The sequence below is a fragment of the Uloborus diversus genome, chromosome 2 (assembly GCF_026930045.1).
Source record: "Uloborus diversus isolate 005 chromosome 2, Udiv.v.3.1, whole genome shotgun sequence".
Classification (NCBI taxonomy): domain Eukaryota; kingdom Metazoa; phylum Arthropoda; class Arachnida; order Araneae; family Uloboridae; genus Uloborus; species Uloborus diversus.
In genome coordinates, this window is record NC_072732.1 from 151,851,753 (window position 1) to 151,878,684 (window position 26,932).

The window sequence follows — 26,932 nt, forward strand, 5'->3', positions numbered from 1 at the left end:
TAAAATACTTTAAAAGCCAACCAGAGATGTGTACCCTTTTGAATAATCGCGACGCTGGGAGAGGGGGGTCGCATTCGGGTGTCCGGTTGAACATTTCAGAAATCTGACAAGCCTATTTAAGGTTTTTTTTTTCTTCCATTTACTGGCAGCAAGACGAAGTGACAAAGAACAAAACAGCAAAATCAAACACAATATAGCATTCGTTTCTTCGTTTTTTAAAAATTTAATTAAATTTATAATTTTTTTAAAAATGGATTTTGTTATTACATATGACTTTATTCGGAACGATGACTTTATACGTTTAAAAGGCCGCCAAGAGCAGGGACAATACTTACAATAAACGATTGAACATACAACAAAAGTAACAACTTAAAATCAATAAAAAAATTTTGAAAAAAAATAGAACCGACTTCAAAATTGCTCGAAAAAGTGAAAAATAATTTTATTCTTTAAACACCATCGATAATGCTTTTAAACATAATTTTTGAAGTTGGCGCAAAAACAAAACGTAAAATCCAGTGTATGCTTGGTTCATATTTTTTTTCAGAAAAGCATCGAAAGTTACGAACGAAACATTTATATCGCTATTCAAATATGCTGTCATCAATGCATAATGTATGTGATAGTGAAGAAACTGGTCCTGGTTAAATTTATAGTTGTATTTGAGTTATGGCTGTGAATGATTTTATCTATCGTTTTTGCGCCAACTTCAAAAATTATGTTTAAAAGCATTATCGATGGTGTTTAAAGAATAAAATTATTTTTCACTTTTTCGAGCAATTTTGAAGTCGGTTCTATTTTTTTTCAAAATTTTTTTATTTCATTCTTTTTAGTGTAAATGTAGGTATTTTAGAAATAATAAGAAGTTACCATCACGATAATTCACATTTTTTCTTAAAAATGCTCCATACTAAAAAAAAAAAAAAAACTATTGACACGCGTTAAACTTTAAGCGATTGGCACTAAAAACTTATCTTTGTTCCTCTCTGGAAATCATGCGTAGTTAATTTAATTATAACCATTTAAGTATTACGTTTTTCCTAACTAATTTACATTCCACAGCAAGCGAAGACAATGTGAAAGCCACATGAAGCGAATACTCGTTAGTCTCAACTCGAGATCTTTATTCAGAAACACGAATGAACGTTACATCTCCTTATATACAACTTGAGAAAGTGCTGGAACTTTCCAGACTTGGAAAGATACAGAAATTAATAGAAGATTCGAGAAAATACGGGAAACAGTAGAAACGAAATTTTAGTAAAATACACTTTGTCGTAGTCGGGATTTGAACCCGGGTTGCTCGTGTGGGAGGCGAGAATTCTACCACTGAGCCACCGTTGTGCACGGATGAAAAGTGCGAACTTCGCTACAAAATCATTTAATAGGGAAATTGCATAAAATTTACTGTTTTTTGCCCATAACTTTTTTTCTAGAGAACAAATATGGTCAAACGAAATAATGGGACCTAAGTTGAGCCATCCCCTATCCATTAAAAAAAGAATCATCAAAATCGGTTCACTAGGTGAGACGCTATGAGTGGACAAACAAAAAAAAAAAAAAAACATACATACGGTATGAATTGATAACCGCCTCCTTTTTGAAGTCGGTTAAAAAGAAATCTGTCAAGTAGAGGATTTCACTAGACGTTAAATCCCGGTTATCACAAATTTGCTATTTCAACTGCGCTTGCGCACGGACTTAGCTTTTTGGGCTTTCTGTTTTTAAGATTTCGTGTTGCTTGTTTATACTTAGGCTGTGCTAGAGTTCCAACAAATTAGTGAATGCGATTAGAATATTTTCACAGCGATTTCGGGATACGTTATATGAAACTACGGATATGAATAACTGATAATCTTTATAAAGAAAAGAGAAAAATGACACTTCAATATTTATTGGTTTGGAAATATTTATTTAACGTAAACGTAAAAAACGTTATGTACTTCAAAATTGATCGGAATATTACAAATATCCGTTTTTTGCGGATATTTTACGTTATGCGTGAACATTATTATACATTTGTATTTAGGTTGAGGGTTCAGCTTTGTATTGGAAGTGATATTGCCAATCGATACGCTCTTCTGAGGTTAAAAATTTGGCCCTGAAAAGGCTTTTGTTGGACAGAAAAATCAGACTCCGAATCCATTAATAATTAAGACGCAAAACTCAATCTTGACCGAGGCGTAAAAACTAAATCAAAGAAAGCTTTGTAATTTCGAATTTTTATCTGTTCTCAACGCATATTAACCAATTTAAATGTTTTTCATTAGTTTGAGCAAGAGTTTTGAAATCAGCTAAGTCCGCGCGCAAGCGCAGTTGAAATGGCAAATTTGTGATAACCGGGATTTAACGTTGAGTGAGGATTTCACAATTGTAGCAGAAATAAAGAAAAAGTCATTTCAGGGAGTCCATGACAGATCGCGCAGACCAATAAAGCATTCAGAGTAATTTTAATTTTTGATCAGTTGGGTCAAGTTTCTAGCAGGAGAGGAGTTGAGTAGCATTCATGTTGCCAGAACCGCAAGTTAGACACGTACTAAATGTTAAGATACCTATCTTGTGGAGGTGCTCAGCCAGGCCATCATGGCCTGTATAGAGCCTAAAATGAGCCACAGCATCTGCTCGAGGTATATTACAGTAAGTCCTCCACATCTCTCGACCCAAGATTTGCCGTTCGAGTTGGCTTTGTTTATGGCCGTACTGTCTGACCACAGATTGTATGGAAAGACAAACATCCGTTTTACAGCCGGAAGTGGACGAATCTAGTATTTTTTACCGATGTCAGCTTTTGCAGAAGCAGAGTCTCATTCAAATGAGCGGAATACGAGCATCAAATTTTTACTTTTCCCCCTTATTCACATAGATTCGTCTTATATGGACGTTTGAAAATCCCATGCAATCCGTGGTTGGACAATAAGTTGATCTTGAATTTGGTTTTTGCAGAAACGAGCAAGTGACTCACTGAGAATGGGACAGTTCACTTGGCAATCTTAAAGAATCTTGCTCGGCCAGGGTGTCAGCCATTTCGTTTAAATGGATGCCCACGTGTGAGGGAATCCATTGGAAGGTAATGGTCTTATTTGCAGCTCTTAGAAGAAGCACGTTCTTTTTAATTTCTGAGATGATATTTGATTTGGATCTTTGTAAATGCCTGAATAGCTGCTCTGGAATCAACTAAGATTACAGCTTTGGAGAAGTCTAGATTGAAGATTATGAAGCGCCAGGAAGTCAAAAAGCGCCGTCAGTGAAAACTCTCAGCTATTCATTTTCAGGGTATTGCTCGTGGAGCATACAGAGTGCGTTTGCTCTTAGAATGGTGTCTGGGATGTCCTTTTTTATATTGATTGTTAATCTGTAAATGACTTTTGATGTCTGTAAAGTATAGGGGGTTAACCAAGTTACTGCTCTGTATAAGGTAATCTGGATACATGTCTCGTGAAAGCTTGCTGCAGGCATCAATCGGAGACACCTGAGTTTTTAGTGTTACGGGGAAAGTGTAGTTAGTCCAGGGCGTTCTATTTGAAGAGATTATAGTTTGATATACGAGCATATTGCTTGTTTCTTTATTTCTGAGGCAATGGGAGCGTTACTGGTATAGATTTGCATAGCTAGAATAGGTGTCGTTTTGACAGCACCGGAAATCATTCGTAGTGCCTTGTTTGGGGTAATTTCTAAAGAATCGATCTTGTCTTTTGCGGCTGTAACCATAGCTTCACTCCCATAGTCCAGTATTTTAAGGTTTAATATAGGTGTTATAAATTCTATTAAGATTCAACTGTGTGGGAGCATCCCCATTCATTTCACACGCGCTATAAGCGTTTCATCATTGAGAGCCTCTTTTCTACTCTTTCTTTAACGTAGGTCGCATGAGTGTTAAAACTTAATTCATTGTCCAAAACCACTCCTAAGTATGGTAACAGTAGATTTCTGCAACGGATTACTGCCTATTTGGAGACTGAAGTCTGCATTTTCGTGTCTAAGTGAAAAAAAACTGATATACAGTTTTTGAGTTGTTTATAATTATCCGAGGACCATGAATGAAGGGCCTTCAGGGCTTTGTTCAAAGCGCCTTCAAAGAGAACTCTCTCGGTTTGGTAGTTCCTTGTGTTCTTTGCATCGGTCTAGATGACGAGATCGTCTGCAAACATAGATACCATTGATGCCCTCAGTATTCTTCAGTTTGGTGATTAAGTCATTTATGTAGATATTGAACAGGATGCAGCTAGTTACTGCTCCCTGGGGGAGCCAATTTTGCTTTATTGGTACTGCGATTCGTTTTCTATCAATCTAGTCTTCACCCATCTTTGGGAGAGAAATCTTTTTAAACCAGCTCTGCATGTTTCCACCAATTTTAGTCCCGTAATTTTTTCAGGAGCAAGCTTCTTCAGATTGTGTCGTGTGCTCCCTGAAAGTCCACAAAGACTGCCAGGGCACTTTTCTTCAGGTTAAAGCCGGTTTTAATGCTGGTGGACAAACCTTGTGGTGGACATATTATTGCGGAAACCAGTTAAAATGGATTTTTTTTAGTAACTAATTTGAACGTTAGGGAAAAAAAGCGGAGTTTCCTGGAACCCTTGATTGATCTCCAACTCCATGTAACCCTAGGGTTTCACAAACACAATTTGAGAAACGCTGCCCTAACGCAAAACGAGTTGGCCTGCAATTTTTAGGACTTCAACTCTGAAACATTTTTAGGGTAGAGCTCCAAACCTCCATTTCTCTGATACAACCGAAGATCATGTAAAATAAGTTTTCGATAGTTCAGTAGCGAAAGTCTACCGGTTGAAAGTTTATATAGCAACAATGAGGGAGTATCGCGCCACTGCCCTTTTCTTTGTATCCGCCCTTGTCCTCTTCAGTGGGTTATTTTAAATGTCAAAAGGTTTTACTAATGACGCTCTTGATCAGAGGCGTAGGAACTTAGTGGAAGTAGGGGGAGCTGAGACACATTATGCCATAACCAGAAAATAATTTGGGGGGGGGGGCACTTAATTTTTTTCCCCATAAGAAATTAGCTTCTCTCTCCATCTCTCTCTCTCTTTCCCAGCAAAGTTTTCAATCATATTTAAAAAATACATTGTATATGGAAATAATGAGGTGATAAAACTCCGGTTTTGAAAGGGGGTCGGTCAGTACTCGAAGATGAGCACGTATAAAAAAAGGGGGTTCCGGGGGACCCTCCCCGGGGAAAAGTTTAAAATTCTTGTTCTAAAAACGAGTTTTTAAGCGATTTTTGGAATATTAAGGGGAGAAATGGTACACATAAACTTCCCGGAAAATTTTTCGAAATTAATGTCTTAAAAACGGATTATATACTATATTTATTAATGCTAATGAAACTAATATGACTCGAGGGATTTTCCTCGATCGAATTTTCAAATCGATTTACATCTCCCTCCCAATATTTCGAATTTGAGGATCCAAAATCGCAATTGTAGGTAGTCTTCAATGATGTCAGGGGAAAAGGCTGTTCTATGGCTCTACTCTGGTAATTTTTCAAAAATTGTCCTAGAGAGCGTTCTTCAATGGTGTTATCAGAAAAGGTTCAGAGGTTCCTTCTCCTTATTTTTTTCGAAATTATAATCTCTAAAAAACGCGACTGCGGATGATATTTGTCAGCGTTAGGGGCAGGTCCCCAATAACAAAATGTGAGGCCCTAGGCCTGCAATAATTTCAGGGCTCCCTGAAGACTCTATTAGCCCTGTCGGAATGCATTTTCGTGGGCCAAAGAACTATGTAAGTTATTTATCATGTGCATTCACGAATCCCCTTCGGGCACTCGAAATTGTGGCATGGTAAATTCGATACTGGCAGAATTAATAAAAATTCTCCTTTAAGGAAGTTCTTATCTAAATAAAAAGTCATTATTTTTTTATTATTACTTTTAAAAATACATGGAATTTTTTCGTATAGTTGTAATGCTATGCATAATTTTTTCAGTAATTTGGGGCCCCTTAGGCCTGGCCAATTAGGCCCAGGTCTAATTGGCCTGTGAGGTAATCAAGCCCTTGTTAAGGGCCGAGTAATTTTTTGAAATTGAATTTCCAAAAACGGAACATTATTTAATTTTCCATCTTATTGAAGAATGAGGTATTCAGGGACTCTCTTTCGGAAATTTTCAGGAAACCCAGTCCTGAAAACAAAATTTGAGGCGCTCTGTAATAATTTTGAAGGAAAGGAAGGACTTCGGCAGAGTAGCATTTAGAAGACTCTCTTATTTTCTGAGAACTAGAAAAAGGGAAAAGGATGAAACATTATGGTGGAGAAACAGAACGTTAGAAATGTGTTAAAATGAAGTGTTCGTTATATATTTTATTGTTCGATAAATTTTAGTAAAAGTCTTTGAGAGAAACTAAAATATTGTAGGAGATTTTTTAATAAATGAAAAATAATAAATGAAAAGTTACAATTTTGGCATGAAAATATATCTGTAAGTGACAAAAAAATCTTAAATTAGGAAAGCAAAAAATATGAATAACTCTAACTTCGTAAAGTATTATGTTCAAAATTTTTCATTTCAATAAACTCGCACCTTTCAAAACAGATTTTTACATAGTAACTGTTTTTATAATCATTGAAAGATTTTAAGAATATTATAATAATAAAGATTTCACCGATTTTGATTTATGTGAATTTTTGTTCCTGTAGGGTAAGTACCTTTAGTATTCTTCGAATGATATTTATCTTTGCAGTTTTATAACTTCATGAAAAAATCTATCCCTGACGGTTTAAAATAAAATTAAGTAACGAGCACATTTTTTTTTTTTAATTTTTTACCGTGGGATAGTTTTAAAAAATGCGTTTTTTATCACAGCAATGATTTGCTCCCCCAAAATTAATTTCTGAGTACGCCGCTGATTTATGTTGTTTCTTTTGATAATATTTCCCATCAAAAAATAAATAAAAAAATTTGTTTGAATAATATCTATTTCGGGCGCTACGTGTTCTCTATCTGGCAACAGATTACTTTCGGTTTCGATAGATCATCGAACAATGACATTTTTGCGATCTGATGGTACATTTTGATCGAAACATAGAATTTAAACCCGAAATATATGTACGTTCATGATCCCTCGAGAATTAGTTTAGGACTGTTCATTGTTTTGTAACTACATAATTAGACTTTTGGGAAATCTTTAAAGAATTTTCTTTGTTCGGGGCTTGACTTTTTATGAAGGAGTGAAAAATGATCAAACCAGAGAAATAAACGACGGAGTAAAAAATAAATAAATTTGTTTGTAAATGGGGATCCTCCCTCCCCGATTTCTTTCTATTTATTTATTTATTTTTTAATGTAGGTAATTGCAATGAATAAAGAACAATACCAATTGGTCCTTTTAGTTTAACTTTCACGTAAAATTTTGCAAGTTTATTTTAATCAACCAGTTTCAAAGGACTCCGCTGGAAATTCCTTATATTGTGCCTAAGAAGTCAGATATCTTAAAATGAGATAAGTTTCTGGAAAGTTGAAATCACTTGATTTGAACAAGTTCCTTACCTTAGTAACCTTTTTTTATAGTTATGTCTGTATAAATTTCCATATTATTCATATTTAAATGCAAAACTGACTCACTATTCTTTTTGTGATCACGCGACAAAAAAAAACGGTATGCGAGACAAAACTAATAAGAATGTGAACTTAACTGCGATGCTGCTCTCGAAACACGAGCTCAAGGTTGGGAGCAAACCCCGATCGGTACGGTACTGGTACTGATTTTTGCAGGGTCGCGGGGCAAAGCCCACTTTTCGGCAGCCGGTAGGACAGCTTGTCTAAAATTATTTTAATCTTCTTCCGGGAATCAAGAGGTGTGTAAACAGTGAGAAAAAGGGTGAAGGTGGACTCAAGTGCACTGACCACTCCGTCTGTCCCCTGATTTTGTTGCTTATTGAGTGGAAATTCTTAGAAAAGGCAGATCACATTTTTGAAATCAGGTTTGAGGTAAACAATGTATGACAGAAAGCTGCTGTGCGAGAATTTTTCCGGGGGAGCTGAGCCGGTCTGAAATATTCCAGGGGGAGCTCAAGCTCCCCCAGCTCCCCCGGCTCCGACGCCTATGCTCTTGATAAATGGTATTAGGAAAATCAAAAACATTGTCAAAATCATACCTCATGTGATGTTTTAAAAATGCAATTTGAAGCAGGAGAATTTATGAGTTCTCAAACAAAAAATTAAACTGAGAGAAAAAAAAAGATCTTTTGAGCAATAACGAATTGTTATTTGTCCTCATTTGACCGTTTTTAATATTTCTTCGATTTTTTAAATCACCGTGACGACGAGAATAAGTCTAGCTCGTTGTTTTTAAATTTTATTTAGAGATACTATTTTTCGTCGTCATGGTTGCAAATCGTTTGCGTTCATTCAAGGCTTAACCCAAGCAAATTTTGCATTGAATTAACAGGATTTTTTGCGTGTAAAATCACTTTTTATTTCAAAAAAGAAAAAAAAAAACACCTATTTTGATGAATTTAAATAGCAAAACTTTGCTGTATAGAAAATTTCCAGATTAATAATTCCTATACTTTAAAATTGATAAGAAATAAAAATACCACAACGGATGTATACCTTGTAAATATGTTCTTTATGGGAAGTGAACCGGTGCAAATTGACCATATTAACTGTATCTTTATTACCACATCCTAATTACCATTTTTTATGGATATGTCTCGTATTACCTAATTTATAAAATCACCAGTCATAATATGACGAGTGCGAATTTCTTCTCAATTTACGATTCATTCTATTTGTAGAAACAAGAAACCTAACGAGTAGGGTCCTATCGAGATTGTGGAAAACATAATTTGAGTTCAAGGCGTCAAAATCCAAACGAATACCTAAGGCTGGATGCCTTGATATTTATTTTTTTTATTGAAGTATTCTATTTAAAAACTTTTGTCAGTGCAAAATAAAAAAGTGTGTAACAAAACATAGAAAATCAAAACAGAGATAAGCAACCTGGCAGAGGGGGTAATTGAGAAAAAGGGAGAAACTCCGTTTTGTTTATACCACCTGAGACCCAGACCCGTCAATTCGAGTTTTTCCGGGGGGGGGGGGGAGGGGGATACATACTGTAAATTGTACCAAAAAGCACTGCACAACTACGCCCACTTACATGAAAATACATCAATTTCCCAAAGCCAGGGGTCAATTGATCCATCGAAGTGTTTTTCTCGAAACTTAAAAAAGTCCGCTTACATTCCTTTGCTTCTCATTCCCAGATAAATGTGACCATTACAAATCGTTTAAACACTAAAATCCACTTTCCCTGGGGTCCAGTCACAAAAATTAAATTTTTGAAAATTTCTTGGTCACTCATTTTAACATCAGCTGAAAGAAATTCTTTGGTTATATGGCGGGACGCCCCGTACTTAAGTTTTTGGGAGTGCGGAAAATTCTTAACTTGCCGAATAGAACTACAAATTTCGCCGAATGGTAATTTTTCCGAATAAAACTCCAGATTTCGCATGAATGATGATAATTTTGCCAAATGGAGCGCCAAATTTTGCAGCATAATGATGATTTTGGAAATAGAATTCCAAATTTTGCAGCATGAAGATAATTTTTTTTGAATCGTCAGACAAAATTTGAAGTATAAGAAAATTTTTGGAAGGTCACAGTGCAGGTGCGTGCACGGGGGGGGGGGGGGGGACAGCTGTTAGCATGGAACCAAGCCTGTAGGGAACCCGAGATTTTTAAAATGAGGGATGAAATACTATGTATATAGGGACGTAGGGGGAAAACAATATGAAGGGGGCCCGTAAAAGTCATTTGTGACGGTCCCCAAAATTTCTGTGCAAGCCTCTGTTATACTGACCTCCCATTGGGGCGTCGCATGTATCTTGTGACAAGATTGATATAAATCCTCAATTTCCTTTGTATGTTGCCCTCCCCCCCTCTTCCCATGTGAATCACGTGAGCATCACTCTCTGCTGGCCTAAAGCCAGACTTTTTTTTTATAAAACAGAAGCGGAAATAGACTTTGCGGCGTAACATCTTTTACCTGCGGCATTCTGATGGCACGTGATTCTTTGCGCCACAGTCGTAGTTGCATCATTTTTTTAGAACAAGTTCTTTATTACAGAAAGAATCAGCTGTTGCCATTCAGGTCATTAACGTCTAGGCTCCGTGAAGAAATTATTCTTATAACTCGCAGATTGATCAGTTGCAGGGGTGTGCACAAGCACAGAAATTTTTTGGGCCCGTCACAAATGACTTTGAAGGGGCCCTGCCCTGCATATTGTTTTTCAACTTCTTGGACCAGCAGAAGTTTAGCTGAGACCAATCACTTACATCTTTTTGTGTATGCTATCAAGTAATCTGTGCACGTCTGTTTTAAGAAAAGATAAATTGAATCGTTTATTTCAAAAAAAAAAAAAAAAAAAAAAACTATACTATAAAAAATAAAAAACCCGACTGCATAAAAACCAAAAAAAAAAAAAAAAAAGAAACTAAAAAGAAAAAAAAATATAAGCCCAGTAGTTTAGAATGTTATTAAGTACTACTGAAATAACTATACCTTTAAAATAGTTTTATAATCGATACACACATAAGACAAATCATAAATTCAAAAGCAGAATAGAAGGATCAACACTCGGGGACCATTCTTTTTTGACCAATCAAGGAACTCTGTAAAATTTGAATGGGCCCCGACTACTGATCCTTCTATTCTGCTTTTGAATTTATATTGGTCTTATGTGTGTATCGATTATAAAACTTTCAATGGTGTAGTTATTCAGGAGTAGGGTAGACTAGGGGCTCATTTACGCGGATTTTTTTCAATGAACTTTCTAAATTTTATGTTTTAACTTTTAATTTTAGACATTGCTGTTTTATGAAGCAGTTAATGGAATCAAAATTGGTATATTCAGTTGTTGCTCAGTTTGTGTTTTTAACCGTTAAAAGTATTAATTTTGAGTCCAATTCGGTTGCGTAAACTTGCCCCGAATACGGGGGTACGTTTACGCATATTTAATTTGACTTTCTTACATGGTTCTGTTAATGTTTTGAACATAATGTCTTACCATCGTTTATAATAAAGCAAATTTATTGCAGACTGAATAATGTATTAAGTAAAAGCTGAAAGGGCATGAAGACAGCACTACATTATTGTAAGCTATAAGATACGAATTTGTAACTTAATTACAAATTAAATGGTAATTTTCAAAACTAAAAACCCGGAAAATACTAAAAATGATAAATAATAAAACCAAGGGCTCTGGGGTGCTAGACAGACAGGGTGGCCCAGACGTCCCGGATTTCAAGGGGACAGTCCCGTTATTTAAAAAATTGTCCCGCGTCCCGGGGAACTTCCATACGGGACGGCTTAGGTCCCGTATTCTAACAAATAACAATATTTTACAATACGAGACAGTATTTTAAGGTAAAAAATTAAGTAAAACGAAAAATGTGACTAAACTAATTAGCACATATTCCTATCAACGTCGATCTGTATACTGAACTTCGTTTATATTGCTTGCTTTATTCTTTGAGTTCGAGTTCCTTCAAAAATGTTCTCACCCATGAACATCTTGAGAGGAATCTTTCGAAAGCTATTGAAACATTGAAACATGATTGTTTATCACCCCTTAAAAATGCACCAAAACCAATAAGTACCCTCAACCACAAAAATCCCCCCCCCCTCTCCCCATTTTCATACTTAGAAGCCTGTCCCTGTGTTTACTGTTCTTAAATCTGGCAACACTGTAGACTAGGGTTTAGTTCCCAAGCGCGCTTGATACTCATTTTATCGGCCCATTGAAGGGATGAACAGTCGAGTCGACCATGCGGATAGAACCCGGACCTGTGGCGTGGAAGCGCGAAGTGCTACCACTGAGTCACTGGGCTTCAAAAATTACACAGTCGGACCTCTATTTAACGAATTCATCAAGACAAAACTTTCATGCGTTAAATCAGGGTTATTCGTAATTTCGAGGTACGAAACTAAAATTTAAGAAAGTCTGCTCCTACCTGATCTAAAAGCCCTAATAAGTAACCACACAAAAATATCCATAATTAAAAATTGTACACTTTTTATTCAGCATTCCGTGACTTTTTACACACTACTTAATTTGAAACTTTAAAATGCTGAGCAATAGATGTTTGAATGTTTCCTTAATACTTGATACGACTTCATATACAGAAGAAAATAGTCCGTCATTTACAGCCTGCTGCAGGAAATACGTTTTCACTGGTTCCAGAAAAAGTAACAGTTTGAATGAGAATTTCATTATCGCTTTGAACATCAGAATCGCTATTCATTGCTTCAGAGAAATCAGTAATTTTATTCACTTCCGTTGTACAGGTAGACAGTGAGTGTAGACAAATACAATGTAAGTGAGTTAGTCTCGTAAATATCATCTACAACTTTTTGGAAAGAACGAAGTTGTTCAAATGAATGAGTTCAGAGTGCGGGTCAAAAACATGAACGATCCTCAGATGAACGGCTCATTAAAAAGAACAACAATGCCCATCTCTAGTATCAAGCGCAGATCCAGGTAGCAGATCTTAATCCTTCCTTACAGCGAGGGTCCGGAAAAATTTGGGCGACTAAAAGAAACATCTTGTCAACTAGTTCTTTTTTAACAATCCATCCCAAACCCCCTATTTATGCCAGATTATTACACTTATCCATCCCTAATATTCCCTTCAAAACCAGAAGCCGAATCCGCCCTTGGATTATTGTATGCTTTCTCGCATCAATAACGAATTGATTGTTAATCGGAAATACATTAGTTCGAGACTCGTAATTAGACAGTTTTTCATGCTTCACTTCAGAAAACATAGACTATGAAATTTTTCGACACTTAAAATGAGTATATAGAAAGTTTTATTCCGCGATTGTTTTAAAATGAAATTTTCCTATTTGTTTCCTTTTCCGTGTTTTGATATTTCATTATTGAACTTTCTCTAGTTTCAAAACGGAAAATACGTTTTCTGGTCTCAAGATTGTAACGTCTAAAATTAACCTTTTTCTGCAAATACATTAAATTTATTATCATGCAGTCTTAATTGTGCTTTGTCTGTGCCAGGATATACCAGTGATAGAAATGTTTAAACTCTTTATAAGAAGAACTAACCGCTGTTGCTGTTGCAAGTAGTATTCCACAGTAGTCTATGTATTCAAATGCTTTGCGACTAACTATTCAAAAGAATAGATTCTGAGTGAAAGTAGCTGGGATTCGAGACAGGTGTCTAGACAGGGTCATGACATTAGACATTTAATTGCTAATTGTCATTTACCTTCAAATAATATTCCAATCTGTTGGAAATAATGAGACGTCTCAGCCATTAATATATCCAGACACAGACTTGAGCTTTGACCATCCTTCCTACGAATCTTTGATTTTTGTTAGCAGTACATCTACTTGCGGATAGCAGTTACGAAAGTGAATTAAGTGTTTAGTGACTTGGTTTCCAATGTTTTTATCTCCTATCCCCCCCCCCCCTTTTTCATAAAGAAACTGTTTTGCCCACCCTCAATCTTCGTAACAATCTAACTAACAGCTGATTACAGCTTAATTTATAGCTGACCCAAGCCTTTACCTTCACTTTTGAGTTGAGCTGTACAATTGTTACGCACTCTCGCTGGTGTACTACATTAATTTTAGCTACCAGTGTGAAGGTAATCTCAGCTTCAATGAGAGGACAGCTGCCTCCAGTTCTGTAACGACTGAAGCGAACTGATAAGTCCAAAACAAGCATGAAACTGGCCATCTCTGGATATTGTGTACCGGCCTGTCGGTGTAATCATTTTCAGTTTATTAATTTTAAATTTCAGAATTTAAAATCTATGGTGTTATAAAAGCATATATGGGCAACTTTTTTCTAATATATTTAAAATACTAACACTCCACAGTTGATATATTAAAGGGATTTTTGATCGAAGCAATGTTAAAATAAAATATCAACTGCAGTCATCTAGCAAAAATCAAAATGAATTTTTTGGCAATGGAATATTCTTTAAACCTTTCATTGAAATCCCAGACACGAGCTAGCAGCATAAATTTGTTCCGCTGTTATTTTAAAGTGAAACTTTTTCTGCGTCATAAAGTTTGGAAACATGTAACTATTGTTTACAAGATGTAAAGAATATCTCGACTTTACGGTTTAAAAATTTTTCAAAAGAAACTATTAAAATAAGAAGAAAAAAAAACTAATTTCGAACCCCAGCTGAGCTTTAAAAAAATTTTTTGTGGGTCGTTGACCCTTTGGAATTGATAAAGGTTTCCGCTGAAAATGTTCGACTTGAAAGTATTTATTGCGAAGTAAATTTATTAAATTCACTGGCAGTAGTATTGATTTTTCGGTCATTGCCACATCAGACTAATGAGGTTATTGGTCGGATGGAAGGGTCGCCCCGATGGGAGGTCATTGTGATGTCTCCGAAATTTCTTTATTCCGCAAATTTTGTCGGAAAATTTGGAGACGGTATTGCAAAACTTTAATTCTTAAAAACTTCTTTTAAAAAATGATTGCGTGCAAGTCTTTTCTCATTAGACGACTCAGATATGAGTGCATGCTCGTGTTTTATCATTCTGTTAAATTCGGAGCTTGATTTGGCAAATTGGGAAATTCCCCCCTCCCAAAACTTTAAGTGAATTGAACGCGTTCTGTACAAGTTCTACAAGCGTAGTCTTTAAAATCTATCAACACTATCCATCGACTATTATGATAACATCTGCAGTAAAAAATAAGAGACTGTCCGAAAATGTTGTCACTCTTTTTTTTTTGAACATTTTTGTGTGCCCCTTCCGCTTTTGGCACAAAGTGTCACACTTCACCATACCCCTTTTGCACATGTTACGCGATTTCTCGTAATCATATTCTAGCTAAAAAATATCCGTGATGTCTCACTTTTTGTTACACCCTCCCTCCTCGTCTCAAGCTGTCGCAATTTCACAAAACCCATTTCAAAAAATGGCACATCATTTGTGAGTATGTAGATTATAAATGAATAAATTCCCTAAAAATGTATGGTTTCTGAATCTAATGTTTGACCTACATGGAAAATGTTTACATAATGGCATAACCATCGTATGAAACCTTCAGTCCTCTCATAGTACTTTATCTAGAAATCACCAGTCATAAAGTGACGGGTGAGAATTTCTTCACCATTCCATTCCATTTGTAGAAATAAAAAACTCAACGAGTTGGTCCTTTCGCAATTCATGATTTGCAAAAAACGTAGTTTGAAATCAAGAGAATTCAAGTCGTCAAAATTCAAATGAACGCTAGGATCTGGATCGTTACTGTCGTGTGTTGCGACGGTAACGGCTGGATGTGTTTTTCAGCAATGACGAATTGCTATTTATCTTTACTTGACCGTTTTTGGTGTTCCTTTGATTCTTCAGATTACCATGACGACGAGAATAAGTCTAGCTCGTTGTTTTTAATATTTATTAGAACATAGACTAATTTTCCTCGTCACGGTTACAAATCGTTGCTTTCATTCACGGCTTAGCTCCCAACAAATTTTATATTGAAAAAAAAAAAAAATTTTTTTTTGTGTGAAATCACGTTTTTTCTGGAAAAAACGAAATATAAATGAACTTAAATAGCAAACCTTTACTAATAATTCTCTTCATTTAAGAGTGACAAGAAATGAAAATTCCATAATGGTATACACTGAATATAATCTTTATGATAAGTGTACGGGTGCAAATTGGCCATAACAATATCGTCATTCTGCACTTAATTACCTTTTTACTTCTTTTTACAAAAAAGGAAGTATTGTATTCGCGAAAAAATTTTCAATCAAAAATCGGCCTAAATTTCCATTTTTCTCACCCCCGAATGAATGTTGAGTTTTTTTTTCGACCCGACCACACGTGGATATATGCCTAGAAACGTACAGACACCCTAAATATCCATTTTGACGACCCACGAGTTAATTACAAGGAATTTTCTCGTGACGTCCGGATGTATGTGTGTATGTATCTCGCATAACTCAAAAACCGTATGTCGTTGAAATTTGGTACGCAGACTCCTAGTGGGGTCTAGTTGTGCACCTTCTCTTTTGGTTGCATTCGGATGTTCCTAAAGGGGTCTTTTGCCCTTTTTTGGGGGAAATCATTGTTAATTTCGATGTAAACTCAAGTAGTGATATAATTTGTTGGACACTTGGCGATATATCACCAGTCTTTTGGTAGCCAAGTTTTGTTGCCAACTTGGCGACAAATTTGGCGATTTTTTTTTATAAATTTGGTTTCGATTTGGCCACTGTTGGTGATATTTAGAGAGTAAACAATTGAATCACATTAAAATTGCCAATAATGTGGAAATGACATTAAATTGGAGTAAAAGAAAGTCATGTGATGCACACATCAGCTCGTTTTACTTCCTTTTACAAAAAAGGAAGTATTGTATTCGCGAAAAAATATCACTCAACAATCGACCTTAATTTCCATTTTGCTCACCCCCAATTGAATGTTGAGGTTTTTTTTTTTTTTTTCCGACTCGATACCACGTGGATAAGTGCATAAGAACGTATAGACACGCGAAACATGCATTTTGATGATTCCCGAGTTAGTTACAACGAGTTTTCTCGTGACGTCTGTATGTATGTGCGGATATGCGTAGGTATGTCCAGGGTCGGACTGGGTCCTCAAAAAGGCGCATACCCCAATTTTTCTGAAGGCGCATGCCAATGGGGGGAGGGGGGGTCGCGGAAAGGATACAGCCGATAATTTTAGGGGAGCGATCAGTGGCGGATCCAGACGATCCTGTTGAGAGGGGCGATTGAGTAATTCAGTAAGGGGGGAAGGGGGGGACTAATGAAAATAAAATTTTTAAAAAAGTTTAAGAACTGAAGCATGTTTTTCTTTTTTTTTGAATAATGTGCTTCGTTCAAAGAGTTTGAATGAAAGTTATAAGTGTTTCGCGTATCATACATACACACGAGAATCAAAAATTTAAAAAAAAAAAAAGAGTTTCTACTAATATTCTGGATCTATTATCTAAATTAAACCCTTTAACTTTTGATTCGTTTGAAAACTCGTGAAGTTTTTTCAGTTGTTATTCAGGTCCTCAATTGTTCTTTTTTTCCGAATAAAAGAAAGATTGCAGCACAAAAATGGCATCTCTTTTTACCAGTTTACGTACCGAACATAATGAAATACTAAAATTGCATTTGTAATTAAAATTTGAAGACAGTTTTGGATTTGTTTGTTGACTGAGTTTTGTTTAATATTCGCGCCAGGAAAGGAGTGTTTGCAGGCTTTCTCCCGAAAATTTTTGTTCGGAACGCATTTTTAGACTTTTTGGAGATTAACAAGTGGGTGGGAGGTTTTCGGGGTCCCGTTCCGGAATTTTTTTGAAATTTAAGGGTATATTTTTGAAAACACAATTATTTGCTACTTTTGTATTCTTGAAGAGAAAGATGAGAGACATGAGTTCTCCCCAGTCGTTTTATGATAGCTTCAAAAACGCAAATTTAGTATTGCTAAAAACCAGGGGATTCGGGATCTTTCCCCCGGAAAAAAAATTGGAATTGAAAGCCTAAAAACGCAATTGTAGGCTATCTTTGATCACGTAGCAGAAGACATGGGGTTCAGAACTTTTCAACAGAAACTTTTCGATGTTAGGAGTTCCAAAAACTCTGTTTTAGACGATCTTTGAATGATGTTGAAAGATGAGGAAAGAAAGATATTGGGGCTCCTCTCCGGAAATTTTTCGAAATTGAAGTCTCAAAAACGCAGTTGTAAGCCATCTTGTATGACGTAGGGGGAAGGAACAAGGTTTGGAACTTTCCATCGGAAATTGTTGGAAATTGGAGTTTTGAAATACGATGGTTAGCCATCTTTGGTAGCGTAAAGGGAAGGGATGGAGCCAGGAGTAAACTCTCAAATTTTCAATATTGAAACTTCAAAAACATAATGATAGTGGGTCTTCATTGACGTTAGGAGAAGGACTCGAGATCGAGGGCTCTCCCCCAGATTTTTTTTGGAATTGAAGTTCTAAAAGAGTAATTGAAAGCCCTCATTAACGACATTTTCGATTCCGGTTATTTTTTCGAAATTGAAGCTCCAAAAATTCAAAAGTTTTGACAATCATCAAAGGCATTGGAGAAATGGGGTTGAGGAACTCTCCCCTGCAAAATTTTTGCAATTAAAGTCATAAAAATACAGTTGTAGACGATTTTTTGTGATGTGTTGGGGGGGGGGGGGGAGAGTTTGGAGACCTTTTCCCGGAATTTTTTTAACACAATTTTTGACGATTTTTGTTTATTTGGGAGAGGAGAGATTTCGTGGACTTCCCACTGAAATTGTAAAAACTTGACTGTAGGCCATCTTTGTTAACTTTTAGGGGAAGGCACGTTTCACTAGTTTTTTCAATCGAGTGCCAAAAACGGCAATTTACAAAAAGTAGTGAATAAATAAATTCGAAATTTCTGGAGTCGCCCAGTGGTTTGATTTCGCATCTTCTAAGTGATATTTTTTTCTCTGGGCGGCATTGATGTCAAGTGGTCAATATGTTATAAAATACACTGCTACATATCTATACGAAATTCAACTTAGAAAAACTCATTGACAAACGCCTAAACAACTGTATTCAAACGGCAACCACTACCGACTCTACCAACAATAATAAACTTGTTCATGTAATTCAAAAATGCAGTTTTAGACTAACTTCGATGATGTTAGAAGATAAAGAGAGAAGGTCTAGTGGCCCAATCTCCATAACTTTTTTTTTAATTAATTTTAATCCTAAAACGCTATTGCCGTTCATCTTTAATGACGTTAGGGAAAAAATGCGATTCGAAACTTTTTTCCAGAACGTTTTCGAAATCGAAATTCCGGAATAGGCAGTCTTTTTGATTGAAGATTCGAAGATCTCTCCTTTTTTTTTCTTGTTTTTGTTTTGAAGAGTTAAAAACGCTCTTGTTGGTCATCTTTAAAAAAACATTACGGGAAACGAATGATTGGGATAGAAGGAACTTTTCCCGAATTTCAATTGTTCGAAATTGAAACTCAAAAGACGGAAAATTTTAGACGATAACATTAGGAAAAGCGGGCTCGGAGGAAAATCTTCGAAACTTCAAAATGAGGGGAAGGTATGAGAGCGTTCGAATCAATTAGAAAACTTTCGTTCTGAATTTGCAAGACAAGTTTTTTTTGTTTCTGTTTTTCAGCGAAGGCGTTTGCATTGCATTTCATCTTAAAAAGTAGGAAGGACGCACCTGCCCTCGGGCAGGTTGGCAGGCGGGCCAGTCCGAGCATGGGTATGTCGCATAACTCAAGAACGGTATGTCCTAGAAAGTTGAAATTTGGTACGTAGACTCCTAGTGGGATCTAGTTGTGCATTTCCACTTTTGGTTGTATTCGGGTAAGGGGATCTTTTGACCCTTTTTTTTGGGGGGGGGGGAATCATTGTTAATTTCGATGTAAACTCAAGTGGTGTTACAATTTGGCTTACACTTGGCGATATATTGCCAGTCTTTTGGTCGCCAAGTTTTATCACCAACTTGGCGAAACATTTGACGTTTTTTTAAAATGTGTTTCAATTTGCCACTGTTGGTGATATTTAGAGAGTAAACTACTGAATCACATTAAAATTGCCAGTAGTGGGGAAATGACATTAAATTGGAGTAAAAGGAAGTCATGTGATGCACAGCTCGTTTTTTACTGTCCCGGATCTACGATTTCTCCGTAGCAGGCAAATCTTGAAAATGCCGCTCCTTCCACTCTTTCCTCAAGTTTTATAATCACGTTTCAACGAAAACACACACACACACACACACACACAGAAATAGTAGTTTGCCATTACAAATGTTGCTACCCGGGGCAAGGCCCTCGACTTGATCACCTCTAATTTCGACACTGTTTTTATCGATGTGCCTCCGTATTTCCTAATCTAGAAAATCATTTGTCATAATATGACGAGTGCGAATTTTTTCTCTATTCCAATCTGCTCAAAAAAAGAATTCGAAATCTATGTGAACGATATATTATCAGAACTAGTCCCAAAATGATTCCCATATATATATAGCGGAACAGCATCGCAATTTTTTGTTCCAAGTACGCAGAAATTGCATAGTCACGTCCCATTTTGGGGAAAGTTTTAAAAGTTAAACATTTAAGGTACTTCTGGAAAATAAACAAATAGTTTAATTTTGTTTTCTATTGTAAAACGAAAACTCTAACCAACAAAGCAGAAGAACACTATACTATCGACGTCTCCTTTTTTTTTTTCCCCTTCCCCGAAGAGTTGGTGTAGGTGACCATTTTTGTTATTGTTATTTTTCTTCCAGAATATGATTTTCATTCATCTAATAATCTTTTTTAGATCTTTAGCTAAAGTTTCGAAATATAAACCAAAATTCATTCTTATCTTAGGAGATACAATGAATCCATCTGTTCTAGATGAGGCGCCAAGAGATCCTGGTGTACGTGTGACTCACCACAGCTATACTGATAAAGACTTTGAAGGTAAATTCATCAATTTTCTTAAACAATGTTAAGTAAGCTGGGGCACTGGGTTTGAAAAATATTTTGTCGTCTATTGCAATTTTTCGCAAACATTTAAAAAAAAAAAAAATCCTTCATGAATTTACACTACATATAATGGCGTCCGTTAACGAGAACCATGACTGTTTAGAGGAGGAAGCGGAACTTTGAAAAAAAGAAAAACATTCGTGTTTGTTTATAAAAAATATTTGTTTTTACATTTTGCGAGTTCATGTATCTTTGCTTGAATTTTTGCCGCTTAATTTGCGAAGGATAATTCTAGAAAAACGTGTCTAAGTCCTGTAGTCTTTGAAACTCGTTTTGATAGATAAGTAGTCTGAATTTTGTCTAACATGGGGGAAAAAAAGTAACACCAAATTGAAAATAAGTGCAGGGGTGAACTCCCAAGCGCCCTGGTTTTGCATTATTTTGAAAGAAGTCATAAAGTAAATATGAATAATTTAATGTGTCGTGTTTTTAAATAAGAAAATAATAAAATTAAAATCACAGTACTGTCAAAATTCTTAGATTGAAACTCCGTTTTTGAACCTCTGTATTTGTCAGTACTTAAATTCCATGAATTAAACATGAATTTCTTTGCACAGATGTTAAAATCCCTGCCTTTTTGGGCTTGTATTATATATTGAAATGCAAATGTTTAACATTTAAAAATGTCAATCATTGCAATAATGAGGTAATCTATTACGAAAATCCTTCTTGTTTATTAGAAGATGCACTCATAAAAATAAAAAACATAGGGTTAAAGACCAGTTTTTCTAAATAACAAAATTAATTAATTAATGGATACAATTAATAAAGCTTAAAACAGTGAAATCTCATTGCAACCAACTTCAAGGGACTCCAAATTTTATTTTTTGCAATAGAATTCTAATTTTGTTGTATTTGTTAATTTTGTTATATTGGTATTCATTTAAATGGTATTTCACTGCATTAGCTTTTGGTTCATAAATTATGTACCACACAAAAATTAATGGGTCATTTTCTCTAAACTGCTAAATTCTTGTCCTTGCTCAAAAAATAACAAACTAACTAGTATAGAAATAAAACTGACGCTAGAATGCTTTAACAACATGTTTTTATGTTTGTAAAATAAGTTAAAACAAACACTCTATTATTATTATACATTTAAACAATTTTTTGACATGATAAATGTCATTCCCCTGTGTGCCCCTACCTCCACCTTAAAGCAAAATCAGCTCTAAAGATTCAGGAAGCCATGCATATTTGTCCAGAAAATGTTGTTTAACCTCTTAAGAAGTGTTATGCAATGTTGTAAAATAGAAAAAAAAATTCTTCAAGGTTTGCATTATTTAAAAAAAAAAATAGTGAAAAATGTCCTTTGATTTTTTGTCATTCCCCTGTCGAGGAATGGAATGAATGTTTCTCACACGTGGTAATAGTTGTATTAACTCATAATTTAATCTTTGAATTCTGGTCTCATCATAGAAATAATCTTAATTAGTTCTTTTTGAATAAATATACGGTGTCGAGTATATTCGGGTGATATCAAGTTAAATCTTGATAAGTATTTTTAATGACTGTCATTACCCTGTCTTTGATAATTCATTTAATTTTGTAATAATCGCTCAATGAATGATTGACTCTTGTTTGTATATAGAGTTTCCCCCCCTTACTTTAAGTGACATTGATATTTGTTGTTTGCAGTTATGACAATATATAAGTTAACTTTAATTTTTGTCATTCCCCTGTCGTCCTTCCCCTGTAAAATGTAAGGGAAACAAATAACCACAATAACTACTTTTTGGACACTACGACATTGGATCTTTGAAGATATGGTTGTAGATTAGATTTGCTATTGCTGATATTTTTACTGTCTATTATTTGTTCTTTCATAAATATATTATATTCCATACTTTTTTATACATTTAACATTTTAAAATCTAATATCTATTGTAGTTAGTACAAGAATTTTGTCTTTTCTAGGCCATAGAGCTCACACAGTCTACGTTGGTTTACATGTTCCTGGTTATCATCGGAGAAGCCATCATAGGAGACACAGGCATCATCACAAAAATGGTCACAAGAAACGGGATGATGGAACTTCAGCAGAATATCCTAGTGAATTGCATAGACCAGGTATAAGATCTGAAGTAGGCTTACCAGGTCAGGATCTGCATACCCACGGGGAAGGGGGGGGGGGGGTTGACGCCCCAAGAAATTGGAGGCAAAAAAATTTTAAAATCCGACATTAACGTCTGCCTCTGGGGCTCTACAGATTTTGTTGCAGGGGAGCTCAAAATTTATAGTTCTCCTAAAACTTACACAGGTGTTGAATTTCTTTGTTGCCATCTTATAGAAGCTTTTTATTGTAAAATATTTTAGTTATGAAACATAATTTATTGAAGAATCTTTCCATTTTGTTGTTTTCAGCATAATTTGAAATTGGAAGTTTTGTTTTGAAGAGAAAATAAAGGTGTCAAAAAAAAAAAAAAAAATATATATATATATATATATATATATATATATCAGGGTTGGGTTTTGGACTGTCCAAAACTGGTTTAGGACAGGACAGGTGGTTTTTACCGTCCAAAACTGTCCAAAAGTGTCCGAAACTGTCTTAAACTGTCCAAAACTATGTTAAAGCTAAAAGGGTGTAATCTAATCAATTCGTATTTACTGCAATGTTTGTAATGCATAAATACTGACATTATTGAGGCTTAATTAATGAGTATTTGATAATATTTTTCTCCAATATTTGTCATTAAAAAAATATTTTATTTAAAAAATTAGCAATAACTATTTAATTTCTAGATTAAAATCCGCTGCATAAATAAGTTACATATATATTTATACTTGAATGTTCACATTGAATAAATATTAAATAGTCAAAAAAATAATTTTTACACATTTTGTTCTGTTTTTGATTGGTTTCTACAAAATATAGTTTCTCAAAAAATAGTTTTAGACACTTTCGGACTCGAGGGTTTTGAACAGAATGGTAAAAACCTTGCCAACCCTGCTTTCATTTGCACACATGCATAAACAAAGGGAAATTTCGTCACTATTATCAAAAATAATAATAATAATAATGCTAAACTAATGCATACAAATTGAAATTTTAATCAAGAATTCAACTTCTATGTGACTAGATTAAAATCAGCTGCATAAAAAAGTTGAATGTTCTCCATTGAATAAATGTTCAATGTAAAACATTACTTTGATACATTTTATTCTGTTTTTGATGTTTTCTCACAGAATACAATTTTTCTAAAAATATAGTTTTGGACACTTTCTGACAGTTTTGGACACAAGGGTTTTGGACAGGACGGTAAAAACCAGGGTTTTTACCGTGGTTTTTACCGTAGTGTCCAAAACCTTGCCAACCCTGATATATATATATACAAGAAATATTTAAGCTGCTAATATGTATATGGCTTACTTTTTACAGCTCTTTCTCAATTTTGTTAACGAATTACATTGTATACATGAAATTTCCCGCTCCCCTCCCTATTGGAAAAGTTTTTTTTTTAAAGGGGTGGAGGGATATTGTTTGCAATAACATTTTATTAACTTTAATGCATAGGTTGTGAAGGGTTATGAAGTTTATGTGTTTTGAATGCTTACCTTTATGGGTTGATCCCTCACACTTTCAGTGGAGGATAAAAGGGGAGGGTCATGGGGGTCATGACCCCCCCCCCTAAACCGTCGACAATAGTTTCTGTCCCGTCCACATTGTGTTCAAACACTGTATAAATAAAATGTAAATGATTTCAGTAGTCTCTCTGATTCATTAATTATTTTTGAAAGTGAATATTTATACTGCCGTGCTAAGCACAGATGTGGTATCTGCAGTAGAGCTCAAAATGAGAAATTGACGATTAAAGTTTTACAATACATTTCTTTTGATTTATGACTTAATTAAATGCTCAACTTGCGGTAGTTGTTTCGTAAATAACTTATCTAAAAACCGTAAGAGAATATTTTTGTAAAAATCTTAATTTAAAATTAATAAATGTAGTTACGACAAATTTTCTTTTCAAAACCTTTTCATATACTGAGCTATTTTCACCGTAGGTGACAATTACTAGGCATTTTTAGGGGTATCTGCACAGATACGATAAAAATAGCTTAGTAAAACGTGCTCAAAGTATCATTAAATAATACTGAAAGCATCTGCTTTCTTTAGACTTAGCTGTTTCGCTTTGTTTTGTTAATATAAATCTAACAGAATCTACCTTCTGAAAGATATCATTTTCAAAACTCCGGACAGTTAAAACTGTAATCCATAACAGTTTTCCGTTTTTTGCATTCAAAGAATGTTTTTTATAATGTTTTATTTTCTAAATTCATTTTTACCGAGCATGAAGATAATTTTGACAGCAGACGATACTTAAATAAAAATATTACTGACCGTAGAATGAAATGCGTTTTTTTTTTGCATGAAAGAATTAGATATAAATATTTAACATGCATTTCCTTTTTAGAATTTGCATTTTAAATAAACATTTAAATAGAAAAAGCTGAATATTTACTTTAACAGTTATGCAAAGTTGTATTAGTTTTTAATATGAACCTGTATCAACTATTCAATGGTAAACTAATTTTAATATTATGTGTTACAATAAACTGCTACATTATTAAATATGCTGCTTTACTAAGGTATAAAAGTCGTATCTACAAAAAATACTAAGGAAAAAAGTGGTAACTGCGCAGATACCACTTTAAAGGCTTAGTATTTGTCACTTACGTTCAAATTGCCTTAGCAAACTCCGCTAACTGTGCAGTTACGACTTTTTTCTTAAAGCTTTTTTTAATATTTCGCGTTCACAAATCGCCAAAAAACTTGACCTTTAGATAAATTAAATTACTAACGACCACCTGGTGATAATAACTCAATTTTGATAAAATGTGCAGATACCACATCTGTGCTTAGCACGGCAGTATAAATACTCCTTTTCATTGCTTTGTGTGCTGGCTGATTTGGTGCTTTTTATTGATACCCAAGCAGCTTCAGAAATTTTTCTTACTAAAAGCTGTGGCTTTGTTCATGGGGAGGGGAGGTCATTCTTTAGCATGACCCCCCCCCCCCCCATCTGTAGCGGAGTCTGTATCTGCCCCTGCACACTGTTCTAATTACTTGATCTAACATTCTTACTCAAATACTAAATCAACAACTGAATGAGTGAAATGGAAACTTTTATACACATTAACTGAAACTGAAGGTTACAGTCAAACTTGGATAATTTGAAGTGCAAGGGGACACTGCAAAACTTTGAATTATCCAAAAAAAAAATAATTTTTATGCCGTAAAATAATCAACCTTAACAGAAATTGCAAAAAAAATGTATGTTTATTAATTTTAAATTAAAAAAACTACAGCTTTTTAAAATATTGAGATATTTCAGATTGCTTTAAAGAACTTACTTGATTTGTTTTAACAAAATCTACAAGAACATCTACTGCTTGAAACACAACTTCAGCTTATTCCACTAGATAAAAAACTGCTTCACTTAAAGTTGGAATCGGCTTGTGTTCTTCTACCTCATCTTCAAGCTCTTCTTTGTCTGCTGTTGCAATGTTCTTATTGCTTAAAACTTCGGATAAAATATCTGCATCAGATAACTCTCCACAGATCTCAATGTTTTCATCAATGTTGACGTAATCATCAAAATCAATGCTATCTTCCCGTACAACTGGAGGAAGAAAATTTTCGTTATCAAAAAAGTCGCAAAGGATAGTGCTCCTGATGAATCCTGCCTTCCGTAAACAATATGCTATTGTTTTTTGGTTGACTTTGGACCATGCATTTAAACACATTCTTGATGCATCGAGGAGGGTGATAGGAAGGAAGCTTTTGGAGAAGATTCAGTAAGAAGGCGTTGAACGACTAGACTTCTGTAAAAATGCTTCAGGTTTTTAATTATGCCTTGATCCATTGGTTGTACCACTGAGATCATGTTTGGAGGGAAAAACAACTTTGACATTTTCCATAGCCGATGTTTATTTATGAGCCGAGCAGTTATCAATAAACAGGATGATTTTTTCGTTTTTTCTTTAGTATGTGCGATTGAGATCCAGCAGCCGTTCTTTAAAAAGATGCACTGTCATCCATGATTTCATATTAAAACGGTATTTTATAGGCTTACTTAGACATTCTTAAAACATATTGGATTTTTTGATTTTCCAATCAACAGTAATGGTAACTTCTCACTGCCGTCCATATTTGCTCCCACAAGTAGGGTTATTCAGTCTTTACTGTGTTTTCCACCGCTACATTTTTCACCTTTAAATGCCATAGTGTTTGCAGGGGTACATTTGAAAAAAAGTCCAGTTTCGTCGACATTAAAGATGTCCCTGTCTTGTGCATGCTCAATGATTTGAGCAACTTTTTCTTTCCACTCCTTTGCTGCATTTTGGTCCACACTTGCACTTTCACCACATACAGACTTGAAGAAAATTAAATTTCTTTCTCTAAATCTGTCTAACCACCCAGAGCTTACTTTGAAGA

The 26,932-nt window shown here is 35.0% G+C and overlaps 1 protein-coding gene across 1 annotated transcript in view; it reads left to right on the forward strand.

The window, feature by feature from the left end:
• The window catches only part of LOC129216084 (electroneutral sodium bicarbonate exchanger 1-like), a 303,250-nt gene that overhangs the window by 161,473 nt on the left and 114,845 nt on the right, over positions 1-26,932 (forward strand). Inside the window, exons 2-3 of the mRNA XM_054850233.1 lie at positions 20,332-20,424; positions 22,408-22,560. Of these exons, the coding sequence (XP_054706208.1) occupies positions 20,340-20,424; positions 22,408-22,560 (238 nt within the window). The 5' untranslated portion in view covers positions 20,332-20,339. The remainder of the gene's footprint in view (positions 1-20,331; positions 20,425-22,407; positions 22,561-26,932) is intronic.